Source organism: Hydra vulgaris, chromosome 12 (genome assembly GCF_038396675.1).
Source record: "Hydra vulgaris chromosome 12, alternate assembly HydraT2T_AEP".
NCBI lineage: Eukaryota > Metazoa > Cnidaria > Hydrozoa > Anthoathecata > Hydridae > Hydra > Hydra vulgaris.
In genome coordinates, this window is record NC_088931.1 from 67,660,001 (window position 1) to 67,677,500 (window position 17,500).

The 17,500-nt window shown below is 24.7% G+C and overlaps 2 protein-coding genes across 3 annotated transcripts in view; one reads left to right on the forward strand and one right to left on the reverse strand.

Annotated features, from left to right (window-relative positions):
- LOC100206304 (uncharacterized) overlaps positions 1–10,583 on the forward strand; it is a 14,291-nt gene extending 3,708 nt beyond the window's left edge. The window contains exons 2-5 of one of the 2 annotated variants that reach the window (XM_065814228.1): positions 4,415–4,687; positions 5,103–5,238; positions 9,027–9,157; positions 9,233–10,583. In XM_065814228.1, the coding sequence (XP_065670300.1) occupies positions 5,136–5,238; positions 9,027–9,157; positions 9,233–10,351 (1,353 nt within the window). In that variant the 5' untranslated portion in view covers positions 4,415–4,687; positions 5,103–5,135 and the 3' untranslated portion in view covers positions 10,352–10,583. Of the gene's footprint in view, positions 1–4,414; positions 4,688–5,043; positions 5,239–9,026; positions 9,158–9,232 lie in introns of both variants that reach the window. The other variant, XM_065814227.1, reaches the window with a different exon arrangement.
- A 50-nt stretch (positions 10,584–10,633) lies between these two features.
- The window catches only part of LOC100213322 (bifunctional 3'-5' exonuclease/ATP-dependent helicase WRN), a 52,278-nt gene continuing 45,411 nt past the window's right edge, over positions 10,634–17,500 (reverse strand). The window contains exons 19-26 of the mRNA XM_065814226.1: positions 15,622–15,748; positions 14,118–14,230; positions 13,556–13,721; positions 13,357–13,458; positions 11,555–11,651; positions 11,363–11,428; positions 10,954–11,111; positions 10,634–10,844 (exon numbers count right to left, since the gene is read on the reverse strand). Coding sequence (XP_065670298.1) covers positions 10,692–10,844; positions 10,954–11,111; positions 11,363–11,428; positions 11,555–11,651; positions 13,357–13,458; positions 13,556–13,721; positions 14,118–14,230; positions 15,622–15,748 — 982 coding nt within the window. The 3' untranslated portion in view covers positions 10,634–10,691. The remainder of the gene's footprint in view (positions 10,845–10,953; positions 11,112–11,362; positions 11,429–11,554; positions 11,652–13,356; positions 13,459–13,555; positions 13,722–14,117; positions 14,231–15,621; positions 15,749–17,500) is intronic.

The following is a 17,500-nucleotide window of genomic DNA, read 5'->3' on the forward strand; positions in this document are numbered from 1 at the left end:
ATTGATACACTTGTTATTTTTTCAATGTTTTCTCAGAGTGGTAAAATTGAAATAGTAGCTTTGAATGTTCTAAAGCTGTTTGAAAAAGAACTGTGCGAGTCAATGAAACAAACATCAACTTCGGACTTTTTTCCATTTTTAGTATATATTATATATACAAAAATATATACTTTACATTTATACTTTTCTATATATGTGTACATAATATCTATATATCTAAGAACATTCGATAAGCATCGAAATCTCTTTTTAAGCCAATATAAAACACTACCGCCTATTCCGTAAATCTTTAGTTTATTTAAAAGAATTTTGTGATCAATTGTTATGAAGGATTGATAAAAACCCTAACTGTATATTGGAACTTTCAAAAGAGTTAGTTATAACTCTAGTGAACTGAAGAGTTGCGTGCTCTGTTGAGTTACTTTTTTTAATCCATATTTATTGCTATATTTTAAACTGTTTATAGATAATGATTATAAATTCGGTTATATAAAATTCTCTCCAAGAGTTATATAAAATTCTCTCCGTTTTGAAAATACCGACAAAATAGATATAGGATGATAGTTGCATTAAAACATCTTCACAAGCCCCTTCTTTATTAGAACCATCATCATCACCACTTATTCATCACTATCATCGCGATCCATATTGGAAGCATTGTCTGTGACTGCAACTACACACAATTGTTTTGAACTTTTCATTTAGTAAATGCTGTTTTTAGATGTTAGACAATGGGCTAACTGTTACGTGCCATTTGTAAAGCGTGCTGCTATGTGTCATTAGTACAGCAAATATGTTCTGTACACTAAACTTATAAACGTATATTATAAAAGTATATATAAAATCTGCATTTGTTTATAAAATTTGTGCACGCATTTTACACGCGATTGGTATCAACAGATTTTCAGCATTAACTTATTTTGTCAATTAAACGTATTTAATCAATCTTATTCACTTAATCACCACGACGTGTTTATAATCACTTATTCATTATGACGTGTTTCAGAGTTTTTTTCGTAAGTGACTTTTCCACAAGAGACTGCTTCGGAAAAGCATTGTTTTGTAATAATTTTTTTATTATTTTATTATAATCTTAACAAATAAAATTTTGATATGTTGCGATACTGAACATAAACACTTTGTTACGAACAACTTGGTATATAAAATTTTTTAATTGTTACAGTAGCCGTTCGGTAAACAAACTTTCTTTGTAGACTTTGCGCTCGTTTTGCAAGTGCTACTTCCGACCGCGCTAACTTCGTCAGAGCTTTACTTAGAAGTGAAATACTTCCAAATCTAATTTTAGAAACATTATTTGAAAAAGAAGCTTTGACGATTATAAAAGCCTTTTTTTTTTTTTAATTTGGTTCGAAAAATAGAAATTCTGATTATCAATATCGTTTTAAGAAAACTTTATTTTTACGGAGAGTAAAACGTTTGTCACAATATCGAAAACCTCTGCTTAACATTATGTTTTTTTTTAAACAATGATAGTATATACATATATATATATATATATATATATATTTATATATATATATATATATACATATATATATATATATTATATATATATATATATATATATATATATATATATATATATATATATATATATACATATATATATATGAAAAATTTGTTAGTGAATTTTACAAAGAGAGTGCTCAATGTTCTTAAAGAACAGAGCAATAATAAATTAGTAAAAAACACTTATCTAACTATTTTCTACAACTTTAAGTTTCACCATTATCAGGAAGAGTTACTAAATCTCAAAAAAATTCAATTTACAGATGATATATATATATATATATATATATATATATATATATATATATATATATATATATATATATATATATATATATATGTATATGTATATATATATATATATATATATATATATATATATATATATGTATATATATATATATGTATATATATACATATATATATATATATATATATATATATATATATATATATATATACATGTATATATATATATATATATATATATATATATATTATATATATATATATATATATATATATATATATATATATATATGTATGTATATCATAAATCTCTGAACAACTTGGTTTTTCTTTAATGATTATAATATATACAAATATATTGACAGTCTTATTTTGTAAAAGTTGTGAAAACCACCATTAGCGATGGAAGTTATTGCTCCCTAAATAATAACTGCAGGACATTGCTAAACAAAAGTTGCAATAAATCGGGGTTGAATTCAGTGGTCGGCAAGCATTGGCTTTGTGTGCTGCCAGCTGCTTGCGCTTTGTCTTAGAATGTGATTTGTCGCCACATTTTAACCGTCGTTTTAACATTTAAATGTTGCCACATTTTAACAGTCAGATCCTTGTGTTTTTTATTACATTTTAAGCAGGTATTTTTAGAAAAAGGCATAATTTTAATGCAGCTCGGTAGATCGAAAATTAAAGTTCTTTTTACAAGGCACAAGGATAAAGTTGAGTAAAAAGTTGTGAGATTTAAATCTGAATGTTCCTCACAGCCAAACGGCCTATCGTGTTGTGGGTTTCGGAATGGTAAATCCTGGTCTTTTTATAAGATTTTCCTGAATTGAATTCAAAGCATCAACTCAAACAGATGCCATCTGTTGACTTGATGCTCTGAACTATATTATAAGTAGTTATGCGCTTTTAACAAATTAAGCTTAACTTTAATACATGCATCAGCCACGTCACTCGTGATTTTTTAGTGCGTAGCCAGCACGCCAATTTTAAATTTATAAGTAATTATTTATAAAAATTATGAGTGGTTGGATTTATTTTTGCTACAAGTGTATATAAACGCCTTTATGATAATCAAAAAATATATTCTGATTTCCATTCCTTATAGCGCGAGACCACACTAATCATAATTTTTACTAGCTTCAGAAAAAACAGTGTTATAAAAGAAAAACAAGAACAAACAAGAACAAACAATATTATAAAAAAAAAATACAAACAAATGGGAACAGAAAATATTATCAAAAAAAACAAAAAAATAAAGACAAACAACATTAAAACATAAAAACAACGAGGCATTAAAATGTTCATAACTTGATGCCCCCTATGCTGTCCTGTAATAAAAAATAAAATTGCAATATATAAAACGTCAAATTAATACATTCTACAGATACTGTAAAATGAAAATACCTAAAATAATTTCTTTTTCTTTTTTTTTTACTGTATTCACCTTCCCAAAACCGAAAGATCCACTACCGGGATCCACAAAAGTTGAAAAGGCAACATTTTTAACTACTATTATAATCCTTCTTTTAACTCCAAAAACACGTGCCTTAACAAAAAAAAACAACCGCTGCGCAAAGAAACAAGCTGAATGTGTTACAACTGGGGACTTGGTGGGGATCAAACTCTGAACTTCTTGCTTACTAAGCGAGCTCTCTACCACAATGTCATAATTGCATTAATATTTTTAGAGACCACAAACGATATTCTTATTTACTTACTAGGTTAAGAAAATAAAAATGAATAGTATTAATAAAAAGAAATTTAAATGAATATTGTGAAAACTAATTTCTAAATTAAATATAAAAATAAATTTCTACATAAACCTAACTTAAAACTTAAAACAGCTTTTGATTTTTTTCTTCCATTTACTAAACTTGATGTTACGTCGTAGTTTTTTGATAGGTTGCTAAGGATCAAAAACGGCATAGCAACAATGCATGAACTACTTATTGAACATTTTTCTATGGGTTTTGATGCATAAAAAGATTTTTGATTTTTACATTTATTTGTTATATTACTCTCTCTCTCTCTCTCTCTCTCTCTCTCTCTCTCTCTCTCTCTCTCTCTCTTTCTCTTTATATATATATATATATATATATATATATATATATATATATTATATATATATATATATATATATATATATATATATATATATATATATATATATATATATATATATATATATATATATATATATATATATATTATAATCATTATTATCATTATTATTATTATTATTATTATTATTATTGTTATTATTGTTGTTATTATTATTGTTATTATTATTATTATTATTATTATTATTATTGTATAGATGTAGATATTTTTAATGATCATTTTAAATTTAAAAAGTTTTCCAGAAAATTTTTTTTTTTTATGTGCATATTAAAGAATAAGTTTACATTCCAGACTTTTATTTGTTTGACAAATTTGAATATAAAATGATTTTTATATTCAAAATTGTTTTTATAATGTAATAAAAACATTAATTAAATAGGTAAAAATGAAACAAAAATAATATTTTTTATATTTTAAAAGTGTTTTTATTTTTATGTAAACCTTGGTTAAATTGATATACTAAAAATTTTTATCTGAAATCTTTAAAGTTTTTTGTGTTTTATCGTATTTGTAGAAAAAATAGAGAGAAAATACCGGAGCTTTAAGACAAACCAAACACTGTGTTTTCATCGACAAACAACAAGAGAGAACAAACTAGCCGAAATTTTATTGACTAATGAAACATCAAGCATGGTTCTAGAAATGATACAAGCTAAGATGTTTATATTAATTAAATTTTACTGAAACGGATTTTGTGATCTAAATTTAGAAGAATAATAAAATACACGAAAGAATATTACATTGAAATAATTTTTGTTAACATCTAATTTCAAAAAATTGTTTTAAGGTACGCTTAAAATGATTTATTTAAAGTGGTTTAGCAATTTTTTTAACATAATTGAATTTGATAAATATTCACATAGATGTATGTATATAAAACATACATATATGTATGTTTTATATACGTAAACATACATATTTGTATGCATATAAATATTTACATTTTAAAAACATATTTATATGTGTATAAATATTCACATAATTTATATATATATATATATATATATATATATATATATATATATATATATATATATATATATAAATGTGTTATATAAAATAATAAAAATATATTATGTATGTATCGGTTTTTTCTTTACCCTATTATTGTGATTATGTCTATTCCTCTTTTTTTTGTTTTAGAAAAGTTTTCTCATAGCGATGTAACAGTTCAGATGATTGTTCAGAATTTTTACATTTAGAACAGCAAAGTAGAAGTTTCAGTAAATGAAATTATGACGAGGAATGATATCGGTCAACGTAGTCGTTCAAAAAGTGCATCTTGTTTCCCAGAAATCAGAATTGCAATCTTGGGTGCTCACCAAGTTGGAAAATCAGGTAAAACCCTATTTTCGTATTTTAGAAAGAATAAAGTGACAAAGTTTCAATAAAACTACTTTTATTTATTAGTCAGAGTTTTTTTTAAAAAATACTCTGACTCATAAATTAATAATAATAGCAATAATAAATTGCCATATTTATTTTTAAGTCCTTTTAAACTCATAAACTCTATCTATTAAGTCTCTTCAGTAATTATATTCCTTAGGGATAAATTACTGATAAAATAATATTGCTATATTGAATGCAGCATACAAGTGTACAAGAGTCTGAAATAATAATTAAAGACTGTTATGCACTTGTAATACTTTAAATCAGATACTTGAGAGATTTAATCGGAGATAATCTTTAAAAGTTATAAGTATTAATCTCAAAATTCTTTATTGTAAACTAAATGATTACATATTTAGCATGATCAAAATGTCTAAAAACACGTCATTGAATTCCTTGTTGCACGTCGCATGCTTATATAACCAATCGTCACATAATTCATTACTACACTTAATATCCGCCTTAAAGAACTCAAGATGTGTCAATATTTTATTCGAGTTAACAAATAATTGATATATCCGATATTCTTTAAAAATTGAAATTTTCAAAAACTTTTAAACATTTTTATCTGCAATTCCATTTTATTATTTATATTTTTTAATTACTATTATATTATTATTACATGTTGTTGTTATTAAGTTGTTATTAAATGTTATTAAGTTATTATTAAACGTTATTAAGTTGTTATTAAACGTTATTAAGTTGTTATTAAACGTTATTATTCTTGATAAAGATTGCTTTGATTTTATATAGTTAAAACAACATTTTTTAGCTTGAAATGTTATTGAAGTAAGACAAGAATGTGACTTATTTGTTTTCTATCTTATTTAACTGAGAGAATAGGACTATATGGTTATAAATAATTTGTTAAAAATATTAGGGTAGCCTGGTGAAAAGTGAAACACATTTTAATAACAATCGCAAATTAATTTAATAATGAGTTTTATTACCAATTTAAGAAAAATAATAATAAAAATAACTTACAGGTTTTTAATAATTCTAATTCCAATAAAACTTGTTCAATAAATATAAATACAATTGTAAGGAATTCAAATTTGTAATAGTATCATCAAGATGTCGAAACCTTATTCCTCTTAATGTTTAACACTTTAACTACTTCTTCTTGTTCTGCTTTTGATTATTCAGACCATGGTAAACGTTGATTAAAGTTTCTATGAGCTTTATTTGATTGTTAATATACCAATGATTTCAATACAACGAAAAAGCCCACCATTGTATTTTAAATACGGCTGCGTGGCATTTTAAATAAATTTGAAAATGTAATTTATAAACGATTTTTAAGTAAAAATAGACCTTAAAATTTATTTAAACAGTTTTATTTTTCTTAATAAAAAAGTATATTTTTAAATTTTTATTTAATATTCTATTTTTAACAAATTAAATAAAAAAAAAATAAAAAAATTAGTTTAAAAGCGAAAATCTCTTTTTTTTTGATTACCATCAATAAATTGAGAAATTATTTCATATTTTCTTTTGTTTGAAAAGTTGATGAAATGGATTCGCGTTAGTTTTATTAATGTTAACTGATAGTTTATTTAACTTAAACCATTCAAACCTTTCTAAGCTATATTTGTTTGTTCTTATAATGATGTTATGTTATTATGTTAAAAAAAAAGATTTACGTTGTCTGCAAAAATGATTTTCTTTATGATTATTTATCATCGAACATGATTATTTAGAATAGGATTTTTAATTAATAGCATCGATTTATTTTGTTAATATCATTGGATCATCTCAATAATGTTATTAGACCATTACCCTAATTTCATAGGATCACTCAAAGTATAATTGGATTACCCCATTAGTATAGTCGGATCATCCCAATAATAATATAACATGTTATTGGGGTGAGATATTATTGGTAACAACCGTGGCGCAGTGATTAAAACGCTTGCTTTAGAAGCAAGAGATCCATGGTTAAATCAGAGCTTTGAGCATATTCGCATCATCGAGACCGTTAGGTCTCTCTTGGGACAGCTAAAGTAGAATATATATATATATATATATATATATATATATATATATATATATATATATATATATATATATATATTGAAATATATATATATATATATATATATATATATATATTGAAATATATATATATATATATATATATATATATATATATATATATATATATATATATATATTGAAATATATATATATATATATATATATATATATATATATATATATATATATATATATATTGAAATATATATATATATATATATATATTGAAATATATATATATATAGATATATATATATATATATATATATATATATATATATATATATATATATATATATATTGAAATATATATATATATATATATATATATATATATATATATATATTTATATATATATATATATATTGAAATATATATATATATATTTCATATCATCATTTATTTCAAAAAATAAAATTTTATATCATAGTTTATTTGTTAACATATCATTTTTCATTCCATTTCATCATTCATTTCAAAAAATAAAATTTCATGTCATATTAAAACTTCACTTCAATATTCATTATCTTATCATTTTTCATTTCATCATTCATTTCGAAAATAAGATATTCAAATTTATCATTCAAGATTTCATATCATTAATACAATTTTTTATATTATCACCATTCATACCAACGGATTAAGTAAGTCCGATGCGGTTTTATATTCTTAAAAATATATCCATGGATAATTTAAAAAAAAAGAAATATTGTTTTACAATATTTAACAATAAAATGTTATCAAAAAAGAACCTAAAGTAAAAATATAATTAGTAGACATTATTATTTGTCATTACAGTTATTATCATTTTTAAACATTAAAAAACTATCAATTATCATTTTTATTACTATAAACTTATCATTATTATTACGATAAATATATCAATTACCATTATCTTGATTATTATTATTATTTATTTTAAATCATAAATTATTATTAGACATTACAAAACCGTTGGATTTACTAACCTACATAAACAGCCTTTGAATCGCCTAAAGGTATGTTATATGTAAGCAAACTATTAGAAAACTGATTTTTGATAAATTTCATAAAAGTTAAAAAATAAAAAATTAATTAAATAGTTAAACATAATTAAAAAGATAATTCAAAAATTAAAGTAACTGGATAACCTTGAAACGTATAATTTGGTATTAGAAGTTTACATTCTTTTTTATTAACTATTACAAATTTGTTACTACTAAAATGTATTAAGTAGTGATTAGGTAAGTTCTCTGCTTTTCGAAAAATAGACATAAAATATATCAGAATCTAAATTAATTTAAACAATTTTGAATTAGAAGTTTACATAAATAACATTGGTAAAAATTAATAATAATAATAATAATAATAATAATAAAAAGCAAAGTAACCTATATAATTAAATGGTCTTCCGCGATACACTGTGACAATTTGGTCTTTTTGGAACATTTTAATAACCAAAAGAAAAAAACGTTCTAATGATTTTTTTCTGTCTGAAACCAAACGGTTTTGTTCAAAATAGTACTCGCTATTTTGGGCCAATGACGAGTGTTTTAGATTAAAAACTAACAATCTAAGTGACTTACTCTATTTTTCTATTATGTGGAAATCTCAAGTAATAGGTTAATTTTAAAATAACCATAAATTTTATTTGGTTTAAAAATATTTGTTTCTGCTTCATTAATTTGATTGTAAGCTCTAATCAAAAATTATTTTTTAGCTGTGAGTGTTCGATTCATGACCAAGAGATACATTGGGGAATATCAACACAATGTTGACAATACTTACAAAAGAGAAATTGTTATAGAAAACGATACTGTTTGTTACGAACTTAGAGATACGTCAGCCTCGGTATGAACAAACGAATAAAACTATATAAATATTATTTCCATTTAACACATATTTATAAATTTATTTCATTTCCAGGTTGATAATAACTGCCACGTGTCTTGGGCTTCATGCATAGCAGTTATATATGCTATAGATAATCGCTCTTCTTTTAATATTGCAAAAGACATTCTTCAAAGTATTAAAACATTTGTGGAAAAATCTGGAAAAATACGAGAAGCCATTCCTTTAAGATATTCTCTAATTGGAAATAAAAATGATTTAGAACATCTTCGCGTAATAAGTTTAGAAGAAGGAAAAGCACTTGCAAAAAAATTTAATGCAAGGTTCGGTGAAATATCAGCAGCAAATGATTATGTATCAATATACGAGTTGTTTAGCAGCATGATTAGAGACGCTTATGCTTGTGTTGAAAGTTCAAAACAAATTACTTCTATCGATTACCTTAAAATTGACTCTAAATTACGCACTCGCTCACACACGTTAACTCCATCAACTGAAAGATCACAAAATGACAACGATTTTGAAGTCAATTTATTTGTATGGGATAAAAAAAATGAAGATGATTCGATCAGTGTTCATAGTGCATGTTCAGCCATGGAAAATCGAAGAAGTCGATATTCACTAAGCGAAGGATTAGAAACATTAAGCACCGATTCTAATTCGGATATAAATGAGCAAAGCAATTCTAACGAGAGAAAAAAATGTACTGATGAACAAGATGAAGGGTTAACTATTAGAGTTCCAAGTTGCAGCATGACAAAAAAAGAAAAATCACGATCGTCATCAAAGCGAAGCCAAAAGCAGCGGTCTCTTAAAAAATCAGGCAAAAGTAAAAGTTACTCTGACCTGGCATCATCAGTAAGGGAGCAAAATGACTTTAATACACCTTTATTTTTGTCTGATAATATAAGTACAATTAATAACGAATTGCTTTCTAATAACCACCAAGCAGAAAATTCGGAAAAATCATCAGCCGCGCATAAAAATGGCTGGAGTATTTTGCGAAAAGAACGGCCTAGATTATTAGCAACCGCATTGGGAAGTAAAAATGAAACCTCTATTGATGAACCTTCACGAGATATACAAGAACAACCTAAATTTAAACGTGACGGCAGCAGATCGTCAGTAAGGAAAAAATTTTCCACTATATTTAGGCCTAAAATAGTAATAGCTACTCCTACGTTTGCAAATTAAAGAGGCACACACTGAAACAAACTTCACTCTAAGAAAATCGCATGCAACAGACTCCAGAAACACACGGAAACTCACTCATAGTAATTACAGTTAGTATTGCTGCACAAATACTCAGAAGTGGATTTTCAAGTATAAGTTTTATATTTAATATTCCTGTTTGATAGTTAACTAAGACTTTTCAGAAGTTTTTGCATAATTCTATATATGAAAATAATACGTAAATACGTAAAAATGGTTGCTTTTTATTAATATCGATTTACTTTATGTTAAATGAGAATATTATAAAAACAGGCGGGATTTTTTTTTATTTTCCAAAAATATTTACAACGATTCAAAAAAATCAAAAAAGCTTTTTATTTTTACAACTTGTTCTTTTATAAGTTAAACCTGACGATGCTGACATCCATTCTGGCACCTTTCTTTTACCTGCCACCTGGCAATCGACCTTTGGGGAAGATTCATCTTTTTTAAAGTAAGCATCCACTTTACTTGCCTTTTTTTTTGATAAAAAAAAAAAAGATAAAGAAATAATCACGTAACATTTAATTGCAAATATAAAAATGATTCGAAAAAAAAAAAAAAAAAAAAAAAAATTGACATACTTTAGGAACATAATCAAAATTATTTGAAATAATTGCTGGAGGTTGCAGGTTATCTGTCACACCATAAGTAATCTCGAGCATGGTTATTATAAAGCGAATTTTTCCGTAACCAATATCGACAGGTAACATATCCTTTATGGGATGTAACCGTCTTATATCTGTAAGCAAGCAAAATATTATATTTAATTTCTAAACTTTTATGCAATATCAGTAAAATTCAAACGTTTTAAAAACCACGTAAAAATTATAATTATTAACTTTTTATTCAAAAAAATCGTATCAATAACATTTTTCTTACAGATATGAATAAAAAAAAAAACGATACATTAATCGTTATAAAAATATGACCAATTCAAATAATACAACGATCAAAATAATACTACCGATACAACGATCAAAATAATACTACCTGAATTAATTTCTTTTGACCTAATAACTTGAACAACCTTAGCAATTTCATGTTCAGATATTTCTACTAAAAAACAAAATGCAAGATACTTATAAATTAAAACATAAAAAAATTACCCTTATATTCAGATATTTCATTCTACTGGTTCGACATTTACACAAAAAAGCAAAAAAGAATATGTTTACATCATACATCTGTTAAAATCTATAGATTTCCCAGAAACCAAAGCAGCCGAAAGATGTCCATAAATAGTATCTTCAAGAAGTGATCTTTGCTTAGCTACTTCACTCTGTTAGATGTTAGAAGATAACAGATTTAAAATCAATATTTTTAAGTTTACAAAATATTTTAACAAAATATCACATACATCTTAAAAATAAAAGTACTAAAAATAGGTTTTATCATATCAATTGCATTTATAATAAAATATAATTTATAATAAAGCATTTATTTAGTAGAGTAAAAAAGTTGGATTAAAGTTAAAAAAAAAATAAAACGCACACACACCAAATCTATTAAGACGTATGTAAGTGAAAATGACTAGAAAATATTTTTTCAAAAATAACACGAGGTTAGATTGAAACTGTTCAACCCATGTAAACAAAAAACACAGCTGTTTTATGTATCCACTTTAGAGACCCATCAGACACCCATACATCTTTAAATTCCTGCACACACCTAAGTTATATCAGCTGTAATTAGTTTTCTGGAGTAAAATCTTTACATTCCAATAGTCTTTCCTTAGGCGCACAAAGTGCACAACAAGAATAGAAGGGTGAAAATTGTCACTGTGAAACCCGAAAACATTGTGTAGAAATTTAGATATTCTGAGCACCAGCTACAAGAAGCAAACACCTTAAAAGCAGAAGTTAACGTATTTCATTTTCATTGTGAGATCTTGGAGCAACAGAAAAAGTACTTAACTGTTACCCTTATGGCTTTTATATTTCTAAATATACGAACCATACGAAAGTAACAATTTTTAAAATAATCTCGTCGGCTGTTTTTAGATTTTATGAATGGTTAAGGGCATAGATTTCTTGCTGCTACAAAATCTGCCATCGTATTAATCGACAGCATTCACAAGGGATTGATGAACTATCCTGATCACCCATTCTTATTCCAAAATGCTTCATGAACCACAATTTACTAAGTATCAAACATAATGTTGACCTTCGCTTGTTTTAACACAATATAATACTCACAAGAGTATATGCAGTACAATAAATATAACAAAAGCAATCTGGTGATAACTTATAACCTCTACTTGCCATATCTAACATTTTTTACTAAAATGTAACATGAAAATTCTTAAATCCAAAGCAGTTTAAGTATAATGTAAGAAAAATTTCTTTTGTTTCGTTCAAGTGTCAGAATGGTCCTACAGCAGTCTAGATTTGAACCCACTAGATTTCTCTGCATTTGGTTAATGTTAAAAAAACTTATTAAATACAATAATTTAAATGACTTCAAGTTTTTAAATTTAGGATGAAACTCCTGACAACCCTGTCTGTGCCAGCTGCAATAACTTTTTCAAGAAAGTTCATTTGTGCACCAAAGAAAAAGGAAAAAGATTTAAAATCAATTAACTTTTTGCTTTAAATATAAATGTAACTTTCAGAAAAATATGGTTTTTCATAAATCAAAAGAGTGCTTATATTTTATAAATCAAATAAATGCTTATAAACCAAAAGTTTTGCGAACACCAAAACTATGGGACATTTGTAAATTCCCACCATGTACACAACTGACACCAGCAACTTCAAAATGTACAAGAACTGAGGAAATTACTAGCCAAAAAAAATTTTAATACATATTGTTATTTATGCAACCCAATTGAGAGATAAGTATAATAAAAAAAAAAGTTTTACAATTTACTTTTTGGCCTAAAGAAGTTATAAAAAAAAAAAAAAACTTGTAAAAAAAAAATTCACTGTCAACAATGGGTTATAACCATAAAACTAATAAATTTCAGTGAAACATGAAAAACTTACAACAGAACTCTTCTGCTCTTGATACAATTCATAAGATTCTAGTTGTGTACCTGATAATGGTTTTTTGTAACCATCTCCACGAGTTAAAGTAAGATTTTTTAACTAAAAAAGAGAAAGAAACCTATTGAGAAAATCAATAACAAATAGTAACAATAATAATAATACAAAAAATAGGATAAACTAAAATGTAAAAACTAACCGAAATTGAGCAACTTTCATTAACAGGTTTGTTTGGCATGTTATCAAGACTTAAGTTTTTTTCTCTACAAAACTCTTCAATTTCTTTTATAAAAGCGTCACCAATTCTTTGACATAAATGCTCTGATATCCCATCAATTGTTAGCAAAGAAGATTTACAACTTGGTCTGGACAAAAATATACACAAGGGAGATAATAAAAGTTAAAAAAAAATTATATAACTAAGACATTTTTTAAAAGTTGTTGATTGGTTTGAATTTAATCAGTTTTTAAATTAAAGTATTAATTAAGAATATTTTATAGAAATATTTAAAATAACAAACAGTATGTACAAGAAAGTAACCAACAATAGAATTTTAGAAATCAATTTTAGAAACTGAAGAAAACAAACAACAGATAAAACTAAAAAACTACGACAAATTTAAAAGAATTATACTTTACAAATAATAAATAATAATGTATATAATATTGAACTTAAAAGAGTAAGATAAATAATATAATAAATATAGCTACAACATACTCAGCATGCAGCCGAGTATGTTGTAGATGTTACAGTAAAATACCTAAATTTTATAATGTCTTGCAAGTTCTTATTTGTAGCAATCATGTATGGCGCAATATCTAATTTATTTGCAAGTTGACGTCTTATATTAAGCAGCCGTCCATGCAATTCATTCTAAAATTAGGAAAAATATTAAAAATAGTTTAAACACATACTTTTTGTAGATATTTTGAAATAAAAGACATTTTTAAAAGTAACTAAAAAACATTAAAATTGAAAAAAAGATATTATTAAATAAAAATTTAATTTCTCATAAAATAAAAGATTGTTATAATCTTCTTTATTGTTTGCTAAAATAAAGTAAATTTTGTGATTGACAAAAAGAAAATATTCTTTTTGTTCCAAAAGCGTTGAAATAGACTTGGTCACTATTGCATTATATTTGAAATACTTTCTACTGCACTAAGTGCAATATTTGCTCTTCAACAATTTTAAAAAGATTTTTTTAATTTTAAGCAATAAAAAAAATGTAGTACAAATGAAACTACATAAAGTATTTAAGATAATTTATGTGTAATATTTAAAATATAGTTTAATTCTGATTGAGCATTTTGATTCACGAATAAAACTTTAAAAGAGTGAATTAACAAGATCTTACTGAAGCTCAGATTTAAATATTGTAGTTATAAAAAATATTTCTTTATATTCTGAAAAAAATTATGAACTATGTGTGGCTAAAAATTTTATGAGCTCCAATGGTGCAATTAAGTATTTTCATCATTATGCTTTTGAATTAAATATAGAAGCAAAAATTAAAAAATCAACAACTAAGTATAAACAAAACTACATATAAATATTTTATAATACTATGTAAGCATTTGTAAAATGAGGATAGGACCATCATTTAATATTTATTATATAAATAAAAAATTTTAAACAGAAAACCTAAAACCTTTTAAAAATTTATTGTAAAAAATTTTGTAAAAAAACTAACAAAATCTTTTTTAATAATATCTTTTTTTAAAAGGTTTTTAAAAAAATTGTTGTTTATGAAATCTCTAAAATATTTTGATTCTTTTGAAACCCATCTTGCTATACTTGAAATGTTTTGAAAAATGAGTGAAATGTTTTTGGTAATATATGACACCCATAATGTCATCAAGTGTCTTGGTGCATTTTAGGAGTTGACACATTCTTATGCTATTTTCTGCTTAAACATTTGGCCCTTTCATTGTAACATGGGAAATATTTTAATCTGTGTGCAAAAGGAAAAGGGAGATAAGTCATGAAATGTCACTTTACAGCAGAAGAAATATAAAATTGGTGCAGTTACATTTTTGTAAAAGTACAATTTCAAGCCTTGTATAATGAATCAAGTGCTAATTTTTTGAGGGGATATTTAAAATTTAAACTTTTTTTTTGATACTTAATAATATTATTATTCAAATGCTGTGTATAACTCATTTTCAAAATTTTTTAACTCATCTTCTTTTTGAATCATCTCCTTTTTCCTTTTGCACACAGATATATATTCACATACATTGATAGAAAATACTTCCTCATACATCAAAAGACTCATTGTTTTCCACATTGGCAGTTTTGCTGTCATCAAAATTAAATCTTGTCAATATTTTCAGTAAAGATTGACAGTCTCCAGAAAATGGTGTTTCCACAGGAGCAATTGGAAGAGTTCTAGAATTTAAAAAATTTTTTTTATTAATAATTGTTTTGTAAAAATGTTACTTTAATATAAATTTAAATATAATCAGATTATATGCTTATTACCAGTTATAATGCTATCTCTAAAATAACAACTAAAATCTATAAAGTAGTGAACTAAATTACAAAGAAATTTTAATAAAACTATTAAATTGCCCAAAAGTTAGTAACATAATACTTTAAATACTTCTAATAATGAAAAATGATAATTTGGAGTCTATTTTAATTTTAAAATTTTTCAAGAACTTTTTTTCAATACTTTAATATTAAACTTATTTATTTTTTAAATTTTTGTATTAGTAAATTTTACTAGTAAATACCTAGTAAATTTTTGGAATCAATCTTATAAATACATTGACTGCTTTTACTAAATAATAACAAAATAAATAACTTTAGTTAAAAATTCTGCAAAAACTTATATACACTACCATCCATAATTATTTGAATGGTTGTACTTTTCAATATAATGTATAATAGTTTTACTTACTATTGGGAGAAAAATTGAAAACAAAATCTACCTGAATATGTTATCTTCCTTTTAATAAGTTTACAAAAAAATTAATATAAAGTCCGATTAGATTAGTTTATAACTTACTTGCCTTTAAATCACCTTTAGCGACAATAACCGCAATACATATTCTTGATATTCTACTACTAACTACTAACTAACGACTTATCCAATTTGTCAAAGTCAATTTTATGCCACTAACTAATAAGTCTTGTCCACATCTTATGCATCATTAGGGTTTGGATTTTGACATTACTTTTAATTCCTCTCATATCAATCCGATAGGAGAGAGATCTTGTGATTGGGGAGGCTAAATCATTTTATTTAATATTTGATCATTCTCAAACTCAGTCAAATAACTTTTACTTATTTTTTGAAAAATATGTTTTAGATTTAAGCTTCAAGTATTTGAAAAAATAAATAGCTCATCTTTCCAAAGGTATAGCATAATTATTTAAGTGTGCAAGTAAACTAATTTTGTCATTATTCCCTCTATTTTCACCTGTGGCATTCTAACCAAATCACACCTAATCACTACATCCACCATGTTTTACAGTCAATAGTACACACTATTTTATCATAAATTAAACAAATAATTTTTTTTCCAGACAAACAATCTTATCTTTGAACCAAAGATTTAAAACTTCGACATGTCTGTCCTCGTTTATAGTCGTTGATGGTCCATTTTTTTTGTAGTTTTGCCCACTTACACATTTTTATTATCCTTATGATCTTTATTAAAACATTTTAACTAAAATACTTTTAAATTATCTAATAGTGAAAAAATAAACATAAGAAATAGCAATATAAAAAATAGCATTTTTAAAAAAAATTAATGTCATTTGAATAATTATGAACGGTAGTGTATAGTGTGTATTTATATATATATATATATATATATATATATATATATATATATATATATATATATATATATATATATATATATATATATATATATAGATAGATAGATAGATATAGAAAAATGAGATTAGCAAAAAAATTTGATACAAAGGTCTTACCATAAAACATAGAAACAAGGTCAGCATTTTTTGGCTGACCCTAATTCCGAGGGCAGTATATATACATACAACCCTTAGAATTAGGGTTGGCATTCAGCAATGGGGACCTTAAAGTGTTTGAGGTGGGCAAAAAATTGCCGACCTCATTTCTATGTTTCATGGTAACCCCTTTGTATCAAATTTTTTTGCCGACCT